The sequence below is a fragment of the Rhamphochromis sp. 'chilingali' genome (assembly GCF_963969265.1).
Source record: "Rhamphochromis sp. 'chilingali' genome assembly, chromosome: 4".
Lineage (NCBI taxonomy): Eukaryota > Metazoa > Chordata > Actinopteri > Cichliformes > Cichlidae > Rhamphochromis > Rhamphochromis sp. 'chilingali'.
The window spans coordinates 19,008,480-19,022,099 of NC_137948.1; the positions used below are offsets into that span (position 1 = coordinate 19,008,480).

The window sequence follows — 13,620 nt, forward strand, 5'->3', positions numbered from 1 at the left end:
TTAATACAGCAGAGACCACAAACAATATTGAATTCCAGTACCGCATACACAGTATGTATTATATAAATGCATGCTCATGAAGTATGCACAATACATTCTCTCTCTACCACACACAAGCACCACTGGGTACCCAAACACACACACACACACACACACACACACACACACACACACACACACACACCTCTTTCCTGCAATTTCTGATAACTGCGCCTCCTTCTCTGCTACACACCAACACACATGTCAGTTCCAGGCATTTGCATACCTCCAGTATCCTGTCTCCAGCCCGTAGGGTCCCATTACTTGCTGCCGGGCTGTCTGGGCTGATGTTCTTGATGAAGACTCCCCTCATCATCTCACCGCTGCTCAGTCTTCGGCCCATGCCTCTACCTCCCATTATGCTGATACCTAGGGACTGACCTGGTGCTCGCGTTAGTCGCACACTGAAACACAGAGTGTAACGCAAGAAACATTACCAAACACTGCAGAGAACACTGTTCTAACATTACTTTACGTATCTTAAAAACAGCGATGCATAATTTATCCAATGTGTATTTTTGCTTTTTTCAGTCTCTGCTGCTTAGTGTTGCAGATGGAGATTCAATGATTTAGTTAAATAAAACTTATAGGGAGACACAGAATAGTTGTTTTTTTAAATGAATTTCTTTCTTCTTCTTTTTTATGCAGTGCAATTTTTGTATCAACGCGGGACGCATTCTTTAATGCAATAAATGCAAGCTGAAAATGAAATTCTGTACTGTAGTCGCTTTCTCTAAACCCAAGAAATATGAGCATGTAGACTCTGTTGTGCACCATTAGCACTGCTGTTATCATGACCTGAAGTTGCCTGAATAATCTGAATAATATCTCATGATAATTATTAGATGACAAATTCACTAACCTTTTAGGCTGGTCCCAAGACACTGTAGAAAGAAGCTCCTCCTCCTTTCCTTCTTCTGCACCATCCACCTTTATCTCCACGTCTGGCTTTGATGCCATTCCACCTGTATTAACATTGTCCCTTTTCTCTGCTGTAATGTCTCCATCTTTGCTCTTCAGAGGTAGAGATTTTGCTATCTGCCCGCTGGGGATGAACAAAAAGATTACTTTATATAACAGGTTTTAATGTATGTTTTTGAATGATTATTTTTGTGCTACAATGACTTAAAGTATCTAAATTTACAGGCACCTTTCTGAATATAAAATACAATAGGAGAAGAACAAAATGCCCAACAAAGAAAGAATCCAAATCTGTGGTATAATTGACACGTTTGGGACTATTACCCATGCAGATTTAGACCTCTTAAACTACACACTGTGAATATTTATACACTCCATAATTCTTTTTTTCACATCCATGTGCCCAGTGTATAGCTCCATACCTTTTAAAAAGAGACATATTTTATTTACATACATTATACAACATTTTCTAATTGCAAATGTTTCTATTACATGTTGTTGTTATGTTTACTGTGACTGTATGCACACAAACACAGGCAACCAAATTATGTGACTTTTTGATAAGTGATCTATTGATATAACATGGATTTACAGAAAATGAATGAATTATTCAGTTTATTTATTCATAAAAAATGCCAACTGTTAAGTTGTTATAACTTTCAGAAGTGAGAATCAACATTTTTGTGTTGTGTTATATAAATTTAAATGTTATTTGCTTTTAGTCTGCTGGGAGAAAAACAAACTTTAAGCTTATGATAATTCCCAATCTAACAATCACAAATTAATAATCTAATAACATCACACAAGCAGAACTGGGGCGCACACTGGTGAGCTTTTTTTAATTAATGACACACTGAGGCATCTGGCCAATTGTCACTTGTGTTTGATGGCCTTGAGAAAATAAACTGATTTAGATGAGATCATGAGGTAGTGCCTCTATGTTTGCCATATGTGTGTGTGTATGTGTATGTGTATATATATATATGCACACACACATATACTGCAAAAGTGGAAGAAAAAGGTACAAAAGCAGAGAATTTTTCATGAATATGTTTAACGGTGGAGGGCTGTAATAAGCACATGGATGTGAGTGATAGTGGTGCTATCTGCACAGCAGGAGCCTATAGCCAGTTAAGTTACAGAAGAGGGCAGAACAAATGGTTCGACCAGGGTTGAAAGAGGAGCGAGGAGAAGGGGGATAGATGCCAGGCAGGGAGGAGAGGGAAAATGAGGTGAAGAGAAAAACACCAGTGCAAGATGACTGAGAGTGCGAAAGAAATGAAAGACAGATGTAAGCACACACAGAGAAAGAAACAAAGACAACACATTGAAAGATAAGAGCGAAGAAAAGGCTGCAGAGAAAAATGGGAGTGAGGGAGGGAGGAGAAAGGCAGAGGTACGAAGACAGAGTGAAAGCAGGGACAGACAGAAGCGAAACAATTCATTTTCGCTGACAGTCAGCACTGAGATCCATAAGCGAACAGCTAAATATAACTCAGAGATTCAACAGTGAGAGAAGCTTTTGCCTTTACAACACAGAAGAATGGAGAAGAGAAAATACGTGCTGGAGGAGACTCACACTGAGCTGGCTGCATTCTGAAAACAATTGTTTCCTCATGGATACCGTTAATTAAAGTGTCAGATCATAATTCAGATCATTAGCATGACTTAAGCAGCTGGGTAACTGAATGATGTGTTACAGTAATAAAACCATAGCTGCTACAGCAATCAAAAGCCTATGGTTAAAGTGTTAAAGAATGTATAGCTATTTCTTAGTCTGAATTCCCTGCAGCAAATGTATCAACTTGTAATAAAACTGGAGCCTTGAAGTCTAATAAACCTTTAGACAGGTTTATCTTGCACTCTGGGAATTGGGAAGGGATTAGGTGACCGTAAATAATAGGCTAAGACCTCTGGCTCTTATATTACCTCGTGTCTGAGGCTGGGCTGATGGTTGGAACTGTGACCGGGTCTTTATGAGGAGTTCTGAAGGATGCAGAAGATCTGATTGAAGTTGGATCGGGAGTTGTGGCTTTAAACTTGAGTGAGGAAGAAAGCTTGAGCATAGACAAAGCCGGGTGACTCGAGGATCCAGCTGGGTCCGCTGCTGGCTCCGGAGAAGCAGTCGCTAGAGTGGGTGAGGAAGAGGGGCTTTCTGTTGCAACTGATGCCAGAGGGGGCAAACACAGTCGAGTACGGTGTTCATCCACCTGGTGGGCTGGGACGTAGGTTATACTGGGGGTAGGGGAATGTGGGAAAAGAAGTGTGGGAACGGGGTGAAAGCATTATAAACATTATTTACTTAAGTTTTATCAACACTGTTTTCTCAGCAGCACATTTGCTTTACTTCTTCACCAAAGAATGAGCAATGGGTTCTTAAGGAATGAAAAAACAGTCCCAGTAGTGAGAAATTTCTATAAATCATAAATTAAATATCAGTTGAATAAGACAATAATTGCATTTTATCCACTGAAGTAATGGCAAGTTTTTAAAATGACTCTTATTCACTGCCTTATCAAGATAAGATGAGTTTAGTAACATTTTCATTTCTATAAAGAGGATTTTTAAGCAACCTCCAGCTTAGCTAAGCATAAAGCTCATGCAGGGGGAAACAGTGTGTCCAAAATCCACACAAAAGATAACAGATAAAACAAAATGTGTCAATTAGTTAATTTATTAAAAGAGATTAAGTTATAGATTTTTTGTTTTAAGTTTATAAAGAAGCTAGATGTGGTGACTTCCAGAAGTCTTTAGTTTATTTTCCAGCGTTAATTCTTATGTGATTGCTCAGTGGTATCAAAGCAGGACACGCAAACCAGAGCCAATAAAACTGCAAAGAAATGTGTTACTCGCTGTTTCATTTTGCCAAACAGAAACTGACAAATCATGGCAGTCTTCATGAAATCACTCACTTCTCTCAGGATGCAAATTAACCGCTTCTGCTGTCAAGTAGCTTGGACTATTAGCCAGCTAGCTTGCCTACAAGCATGGAGACATGTCTGAGTCAATTTAGGCTAAAGAATATAGGGGAGAGAGGCTGTTCTCAGAAATTTTGCTTCCTTGTAAGGTGTCCATTTTGTCAAAAAACACTGTACATCCATCATTTTGCCTGGAGACTATCCTGGCTGTCATAGGGAAAAAGTGGGGTACCTCCTGGACAGGTCACCAGTTTATCCTAGATAGAGGCTAACGTGGAAAGACGGACAAGCATTCACACTTGCAATCACCTGCAGAAGAATTGCCAATTAACCTAAACCCATGCATGGCTTTGGACTGTGGGAGGCAACTGGAGACAAGAAAACGCCCCACAAACAGGTCCTAGCTAGCCAGTGAATTCAAACCCCAGACCTGCTTTCTGTGAGGCAACAGCACTAACAACAAAAACCCCCACTATTATTCAGACAGTTTTACTTGTTGACAATTTAACATTGAACTGAAGACAAATTAAGCCATATTGATGGACAAATACCACATAATAGCTAAGCAACTAAAAACATACCCTTTTTGTATGTCATACATGAATTTTTTTTCTTTTACAAACTACCTCTAATCCACAACAAAAACTGAAGTTGTCGGTCAAACGATCTTTAGAGCTCTGAAAATACAGACGTGTCCCGTTCCATCTGAAAAATGGAAAAATCTTCTCAGCGTTTTTGTTTTACATAATCCCAGATCTGCCTAAGCCATGCTGTAAAAGATGTCAAGGACATCATTCAGCCCCCTCCTCCCACTTTTATTTTTCTTCTTTTTACACGGTGTGATGCTACTAGCAGACATGCTTTTTGAATCTGCTGAAAAAGCCAATTTCTATGTTTCATTCAGGGTGGTAGATTGAACACGGTAGTCTACACTAAGCTGTTGTGACTGAGCCATGTGGACAGCCTGTCTTGTCTGAAAGGAGGCAGTTTGATGGTGACAAGCCCTCACCCGTCTATGTGTCTTATTCTGAGGCTGCCAAAGCAACTCATCTGCCTCCACTCGCTCTTAGTTTATCTGAAGTGCTGTTTAGGAGTAGGCAGTGTGAGCACACGGTATGTGTATACTGATGAGTGTTTTTGTGTGTATATGATAGAGAAAGCCAAAACGCGTGTGGGTATTCGTCCGCGTGTGTATTGTGTGCGCATCTATGAGAGGCTCTTTAAAACGTTCTTTTATTCAGAAGCACACTGTTCAAGGTGAGATGAGTGATGAATTATTCAGAGATATTTCCCATAGCAGGAAAAGGTGTTTTTGGAGGTTAGATCATTGAAAGGCTGGTATGTGTGTTAATGTTTGTATGTGTGTGCCCATAAATGCAACACAGAGCGGAAGAGAGAGAGGGAGGGAGAGAGAGAAAGAGAGACTGGGAGAAAGTGAGTGGGTGTTCTGCAGGGCAGTGGGGTGGTGGGGGTGGAGCACATCTCCAATCAGCCAAACAAGCATTGCCAATGTGGAGCCATAACTGCTGATGTTAGAACAAGTAATAATTTATCCAATTTCCCCTTAGGCAATCTTTAAAATTTCATCACCTAATCTAATCTAACATGACTGCACTGCCTCAGTCAGCTATGACTGCAGTGTCAAAAAAAAACAAGGTGGTAATGGAGATCCAAAGTGAGACGAGATCATTTATAGGTGATGATGCGGTCAAAGTCATGTGACTGCAGAGATGATGATATTGATGACATGCTTGTACACATTGCAGATGCAGGCTGTTACATTTTGCATGGGTAGATCTAACATATATGCATGGTAGTCAATTACTTTTTCAGCAGTTGTTCTCAACATTCCCAAAAGACCGTTCCACATTCTCTCCAAACTAATACCTTTGGTTTTCTTGTTTCTCAAAGAAAACTGTCTTTAAACTATGACAGCACGGAAAGTGCACATAAATGCAACGCAAATAATTGCATTAAGTAACTACTGTAACCCACTGGGGTCTCTTCAGTTGGGAAAAACACTCACTTTATAGTTTTGGTAATTGCCTGAGGCCTTGAACCACAAGTTTTAAGTAAACAAACAGTTTTCTTTTTTTAGTGGTGCCTGAAAAACTTTTGAAAATCCGAAAACCTAAATTGTGCATCTGCCTTGTTTAACGAATGTATTAAACCACCTATCACAAAACAAGAAAACACAAATAATTCAGAAAGTGCTTAAAACTAATAATTATATTGTTAGTTATTTGGCAAATAACCAGCTGAATGTACATTTTTATACCGAAATCTGAGAACACTGGACTTCAGTCAGAAACGTATCAATTCAAGCGTCACATGTTTTCTCTTTAGAAATGCAAGTAAATAAATGTAATGTGGCATCTTAATCAAAAATAATATTGAATGGTGGATTAAGCTTTACAGAAACATTATGGTAATTAAAAATACTGTTAATTACGGGCAGCTATGACATAAAACTTATATTGGATGGAGCATTGTTTATATCATTAATATACTCATGGGCATTAATAGGTGTTTGTTGATCAATGGTCATGACAATTTGCATATTAATGATCAAGGAACTGACCTCACAGCCCATTGTTCAGTCAGTAGGCTGGTTTCAGTTATTGTGCAAATGTACTGTTTATAAGGTTGGGGAAACCTGCAGTCAGTCACGAGTAACAAAACGTTTCTCCCATTGAAAACGTGAAAACACTACGTCCAGATGAACAGAATGGGATTTACTTACCTGGATGATTGAGCATGTATCAAGATATATTTTAGACATTTTTGCAAACTGAAAATCAAAAAGTGAAAAATATTAAAGCATTCTGATCTTTAATTTAGAACTATGAATATTCCCTTTGGCAGCAACTATAGCCTCAAGTGTTTTTGGGTAAGTCTTTAGTCAGCTAGTTTGCTACACAGCTTGATCTGGGCAGTTATCCCAATCTTCCTGACAGGGTTCTCAAGCTCTTTCAGTCATCTTCAATTTTCTACACAAATGCATATGTGGGCTGAGCCAGAACTTTGGTTTGATGATTCCACGACTGCCCTGTACTTGACCTGAAGCCATGCTAATGCTGCCTCGGCTGTATGCCTCCGTTCATTGTTGTGCAGAAAGGTAAGTCGTTGCACCAAACTAAGATCACTTACACTTGGAACCTCTCTGTTGTGTATGCATACACTACATACTCAATAACTGAGAATGATAAAACCATAAAACATATTTTAGACATTTTTGCAAATGGAAGATCAACAACTAAAATCTCGCACAAACATTTTCTGATCTTTAATTTAGAAATATGAAGGAATCCCTCTGGCAGCAGTTTATAGCCTCAAGTATTTCAGATTTTAGGGTAAGTCTAAGTTGTACGCTGGATTGCTACACAGCTGGGTCTGGGCAGTTATCCCATTTTTTCTGGCAGATTTCTCAAGCAACTTCAGTCGTCTTGAACTTTCTCCACAGATATTGAAGTGGTTTTAGGCTAAACTTAAAGACTGTCCTTGACCTGACCTGAAACCACACTAGTGCTATCATGGCTGTCTGTTTCAGATCATTGTTGAGCAGAAAGATGAATCACTGCCCTAAACTCAAGTCACTTACATTTGGAACATCTCTGTATTTAGCTGAGAAGCACACACAGCGTGTTGCCTTGTCACTGGTTTTAGACAGTTGATAAGTAATAAGCAGTGCTCAACAGAGATGGTGCTTAGAAATGTGCAGGAGAATCATCCCAGACAATCTTGTTCCTTTAGTCCTCTAAATACCCCTTGTGGGAGGTTGTATGCGTTTTAATCAAGAGTGCCTTCAATCTTGCTGCTGTATCATAAAAGCCTGTTCTCCACAAAGGACTTCTGAAGCTTTGTTTGAGTGACTTTGGGATTCCTTTTATCTGTATGACACTGACCCAACTTTGGATGAAGCAAAAATAATCTGCTGTACCTGACCACAATTTGGATGTGATAGTAAAGATTTTGTAAATGCAGAAAAATTCTAATGTAATTTAAAAAATGTACAGTTCTAAAAAAATCCCTGTACATCCCAGAAAGATGATTCTGTTCATCTGGACGTATCAACTTTTTGATATTTCTTTACCTGGATGATTGAGCAAGCATCAAGACTTTTTTGTGCCTTTTACACTGTGCAAAAATATTAAAACATCAAAATAAGCAATTCAAAAAATACAGTTATTGTAATTTGGAGTAAAATGAAATAAAAAGTAATCTCAAAAAGCTGTACTGAATGTAATGTAAAAAAAAAAAAAAAGACAGCTAAATCAAGTGAAGCTAGCTGCCATGGGTAGCTTTAGGCTTTAAAATAAAGTGTAAAAAAGTGTGAAAAACTAAACATGTAGTTATTGATTTTTTTCTCCGTTTTTTTTATTATTTATAGACGTTATAAAACAACGATGTAGCTTCCAAACCTGACAAATGAAGCCTGTGTGAAAGTGTGTTAAACCTGCTACCTGAAGTCTACAAGATGACATCAGCTGTAGTTGCAATACACTTTCAGTCTTATTAAAGTCTGCAGGAAAAGTGTAGAAGCTTATTTCTGTTAGTGAAAGAAATAAGCAGAACAGCAATGTCTGTATTTCTTAGGTTTTGTGTATACTTTAGGTGAGTCGTTTTTAGGGGTAAAAAAAAAAAGAGTAGCACTGTCCACTCAGGTGTTTTTACTTCTCATGGATGACCTGCACTGGGGACTGTGTGGGCATGTGTACTAGAGCATGTGCTTGACTATCGTAATGATCTGACAGTTTTGCTACATTAAGGTTGAGAAGCTACATCTTCCTCAATTCCAGAGGTTCTTTTGCGGTGACTTAGCCCAGTTTTAACTTGAATAGAGGTCTAATTAGCCATATTGAATATATTTTTGTGAGTGCTCTTTAAAACGAGATAATTTGGCATTTCACAAGAACAATGGCTCTTTGTTTTTATGAAAATGTCCCAGTAGGTCACTGTACCACAAAATACCTAACACCCCACCTGGAGCAAGAAACTGAGACAGCTTGATACAAGTAGTTCATTTTTTCATTTGCACCTGGGATATTTCTGCTGTAAGATCAAGTCTTCTCTTTTTTTGTCAAGAGACCTTCAGAAATGTAATTAGTTTCTTAATATACTTACTCTACTCGAGCCACAATCGTCAAAATAATTTTGCAAGCACAATTACTAAGTATAAGAAATCCAAAGGTTCAAGCAGCACTTGAAACACTGTAAAGGATGTAAACAATACTGCACAGCCAGTCAAACAGTGTGTTTGTTTAGGGATTAAGGATTCTTGAGAAAAAAGGGGTTCTGTTATGTACAGTAAAAAAAAAAAAGCCCTAGAGTGCTTTAGCACTTTTGTTGAGCTTGACCATGTTTTCTGGTGGGCTGCGGGGATGTGACTGTCTCCTTACCTCATTTCTGGACCTATGACGGAGTGCCTGCGGAGCATGGCCCTGGCCTTGGCGCTGGTCAGGTTGGAGGTAGATTCTCCATTGATGGCCAAGATGGCGTCCCCCACCCCGAGCCTGCCATCCTGGCTAACAGCCCCCCCCTGGACCACACTGCGCACCAGCATGCCTGAACCGTCCTTGATAGCACTCACTGTCATCCCTGCCAACACGCACATTAACACACACACACACACAAGCACACAAAAGCACAGGTGAACGGAGGGCTGGCTAAGGCTGCTTTGAATGCATGCCAAACAGAGAGACAGTCGCCCAAACAAACACCTGACAGTGGTATAATCAGCATAATCAAGACAGACACTAGGCAGATTAGCACACAAACATGGCTACAAATGCTTGACATTTACACAGCATCATCCCTCACAGTCACACCCACAAAAGGTGCACAAAGACCGTCATGCGCACTCACATCCACAGAGGGCAGAGGGCACAGGTGACTGACGAGTAACACATGCCTGTCACATAAACACCCGACTTTGGCATTATCAGTTTGGACACTAGGAGGATTACACAAACACTTCATTAATGCAAACAGACAGAAGCAGGTAAATCAGGCGTCCACACACACGCACGCCCATGCACGCACATACACAAACCACAGAAAGGGAAGCCAGCCAGCCTGCAACGAATTAGGCAGTCTGGTCTATAGCTGCTGGCGTACTACGTTGCTATCTAACTACAATCCACAACACTATGGTCGTACATAATTTGAAATTCGTCAAAGAAATGACTTTGTGTTTATTTTTCATCATATAAATAGTTTATTGTCTTTTTCTTATTACATTCAAATTACAATACAATCATAGTGCATGGAATACAGTCAACAGAAGACATAGCTACCGATTTTGACAGGACAAACAGAAGACACATGTTTTAAAGACATTCAAAGAAATTATGGTGAATGTTTTAAACGTGCTCAATACTATGACACTCTAACCAGACAGATTTAAACATTACAAACTCTGCCAAAACAATGCTTAAAATACGTTACGGTAAAATCCAAATGAAATATTCTACATGGAAATCTAAACCTCATCAAAAAGTAAGTCAAACAAATTCACACCAACTGGTTCACGCCAGGAATAAGCAACCACTAAATTGGCTGTTTATCGTCATGTTTTAGATGAGCAAGGCAAGAAAAAAACCCTTTTCACACCATCAAACCTTTTTCTTTGACAACCTGCTCTAAAGAATATCCAAACTCTAGCCCGAAGCAGCCATATACGGTATGTGCATGTCTCACTTGGGTAAAAAGTCATAGTCATGGATCGCATTGCACATGGCACCTATTGGAAAAGTTGGTAAAGTAGCACAAAAAATGTTGCACTACATTACCATTGCTCATAAAAATAAGTCCATATTCAAGCCTTATGGATAAACACTGTAACCCTGTCTATGCTGAGGCTTTTGCCTCAGATCAAACATATGTAAATTCACAAAACCAGAAACAAACTAAATATGCAAACCCTCCATACTTGGATATCCAGAAGACAGAACTTCAATAAATATCTCAGTAAGAGGATCTACAATATTTTTAAACAGGTAAAAACCAAAGAATACAGTGGTGCAACACACAGACACAGACTGTAGGTTATGACCTTGATATTCTCTACCTGTGAACATTTGCATAATTTCAAACTTTCACACACATACACACACACATACTCACACACAAACGTTATTAGCGTGCCTTATTAGCACGTTTGGAGAATACAAATGACTTTGTTTCCTTATACTTTGCATAGAGCAGAACTGCTTTGCACTCTTTGTTCGCCTCCTGTGTTTGAAGAGCCAAACATCAGACTTTCTCTTGGAGCAGTTAAGACAATGCAGTCTCAAAACTGGAGTATAAAAAATATAATCATATATTAGGATCAACATTCAAATTAATATGTCATTTATTAAATCAATGTTACGTTTTCATTCTCTTTTACGCCACTTCATTGCTTCGTACCTCAAACACACACACACACACATGCGGTACACACACGGATCATATTTTTCTCAGGAATGAGGAACACATTGCTTCATCATTCCTCTTCAGGGCAGTCGTCATCACCGCCTCCTATTAGTGTCATTATCGCCATGCCTGCGATGTACACACACCAAGACAGCACCACCATGAGAAAGACGGAGAACATACCAAGGCTACGATTGCCCCGCACAACAGTGATTGTCCTCTCAAAGCTGGTGCGGGGGGGCAGAGGTGGCGGCTGCTGCATGTCGTCATCGTCCATGTTGGTGAAGCGATGATGCAGCTGGTGTTCCAGAGAGAGAGAGAGAGAGAGAGAGAGAGAGTGACAAGGGGGCATGGGTGAGTGAGAGCATAAAAGTGTGTTTTCATGCTAGTGAACAATAATGCAGCACAGCTCCACGCTAACAACGACAGTGTTAACAGATTTATATTCATAAACTTTTCAGTGTTCAAGTTTGGCACACTAGCAGTCTAACATCTTTTAAAACAACTAAACACAAAGTGAAGTGGAGGCTGATCGAAAGGTCAATAATTTTGCAGGCGTTTGGTGAATGTTTTGTCCTAGACACCAAATTGTTTGGGTGATTCATCCAGTAAATGGGTGAAAACTGACCTGCTGGTGGTGTTAATGACATAGTCACACAATCATCAAATCATCTGAATCTGTCATGATTGTTGGTGTCAGACAGGTATTTAGGAAACTGCTACTACTGGGGTTTTCCCACATAGCATCTCTGGGGTTTATAGATAATGGTCAGACAATGAGAAAATATACATATATACATATATATATATATATATAAAATATATATAGAATATAAGGAGATATAGGAGGAGTGGCAGTTCTCTGTGTGAAAATACCTTTTCAAACCAGAGGTCATAGGAGAATGGCCAAGCTCATAGGAAGGCCACAGCAACTCAAATAACCACCCATTACAACCAAAGTATGCAAAAGACAAGAATGGAGAACATTTTAAACCTTGGAGAAGATGGCCTTCTGCAGCAGAAGGCCACACTGGGTACCCCTCCTGTCAGCCAAGAACAGGAAACTGAGACTTCAGTTCACATAGGTTCACCAACAGAAGACTGGAAACATGTTTCCTGGTTTAAGGAGTCTCGATTTTTGCTTTGACATTCAGATGGCAGGGTCAGAATTTGGTGTAAACATCACGAAAGGTCCACCCTGCCTTGATTAATTGAGATCTAACTGTATGGGGTATTTTTTAGTACCAATTAAGCATCATTTAAAACTCACATCCTTCCTTGAGTATTATCACTAATCATGTCCATCCCTTGATGATCACAGGGTAACTACCAATCCAACCTGGTGCTGGAAAGGTTTACCTAATCTAGTGTCCGTGAGTATATGCAGCATCTTTAATGGGACTCAGTTCAGTAAAGACACTTAATATCACTAAGAACCGATGTCAACCTGACAGTGGTGTCTGAGAAGAAATGAAATGGACCCTTCACAGCCAACACCATCAAGACTTCAACAAGGAATTGTGTTGTAAAGATAACCTGGCACTGAAATGTGAAATTATCATTACCACTACCAGCATTCTTGTATGACACAGTAATTATTTCAAAGAGCTATTACTGTAACTCTCTGTGGTTGAGGCCTTTGGAGTTACTCTTAAATGTAAAACACGCAGAAAGTTCGAGTTTTAATGTCCCCTTGGGCACTTCACAAAGAAAAACGGCAACAAAGACATCTTCTTTGAATCTTTACATAAAGTAAAAGCAGCACTGAAGTTCTGAGGCTACCTTTTGCAACAAGCCCATCTTTGATGAAAACACTGACACTTGCTCCAAGTCTCTTGTGTGTATGCGTGAGCCTGAGACAAAACTCTATGTCCTTGTGTTCGACCATGTGCCAAAGCTGTGCAAGCAGTAAGCACTTTTCATTGAGAGGCAATTGTTGGTAATTAAGCAAAGTAGAGTACAAAAGGCCAGCTCAATAGGACTGAGCTGCGGCCACAATGCAGGAACAACTCTGTGACACCGAGTACTTTTCTCTATCCCCAACCCAGTAATACTGATACAGCCAGGTCTAATGGTAAAATGGCCTGCATTTATATAGCGCCTTACTAGTCCCTAAGGACCCCAAAGCGCTTTACATATCCAGTCATCCACCCATTCACGCACACATTCACACACTGGTGATGGCAAGCTACATTGTAGCCACAGCCACCCTGGGGCGCACTGACAGAGGCGAGGCTGCCGGACACTGGCGCCACCGGGCCCTCTGACCACCACCAGTAGGCAACGGGTGAAGTGTCTTGCCCAAGGACACAACGACCGAGACTGT

At 39.8% G+C, this 13,620-nt stretch overlaps 1 protein-coding gene across 1 annotated transcript in view; it reads right to left on the reverse strand.

Moving 5' to 3' along the window:
* LOC308395114 (multiple PDZ domain protein-like) overlaps positions 1-13,620 on the reverse strand; it is a 47,154-nt gene that overhangs the window by 18,866 nt on the left and 14,668 nt on the right. Inside the window, exons 19-23 of the mRNA XM_080879791.1 lie at positions 11,478-11,592; positions 9,278-9,476; positions 2,890-3,195; positions 902-1,084; positions 266-443 (exon numbers count right to left, since the gene is read on the reverse strand). Of these exons, the coding sequence (XP_080735917.1) occupies positions 266-443; positions 902-1,084; positions 2,890-3,195; positions 9,278-9,476; positions 11,478-11,592 (981 nt within the window). The remainder of the gene's footprint in view (positions 1-265; positions 444-901; positions 1,085-2,889; positions 3,196-9,277; positions 9,477-11,477; positions 11,593-13,620) is intronic.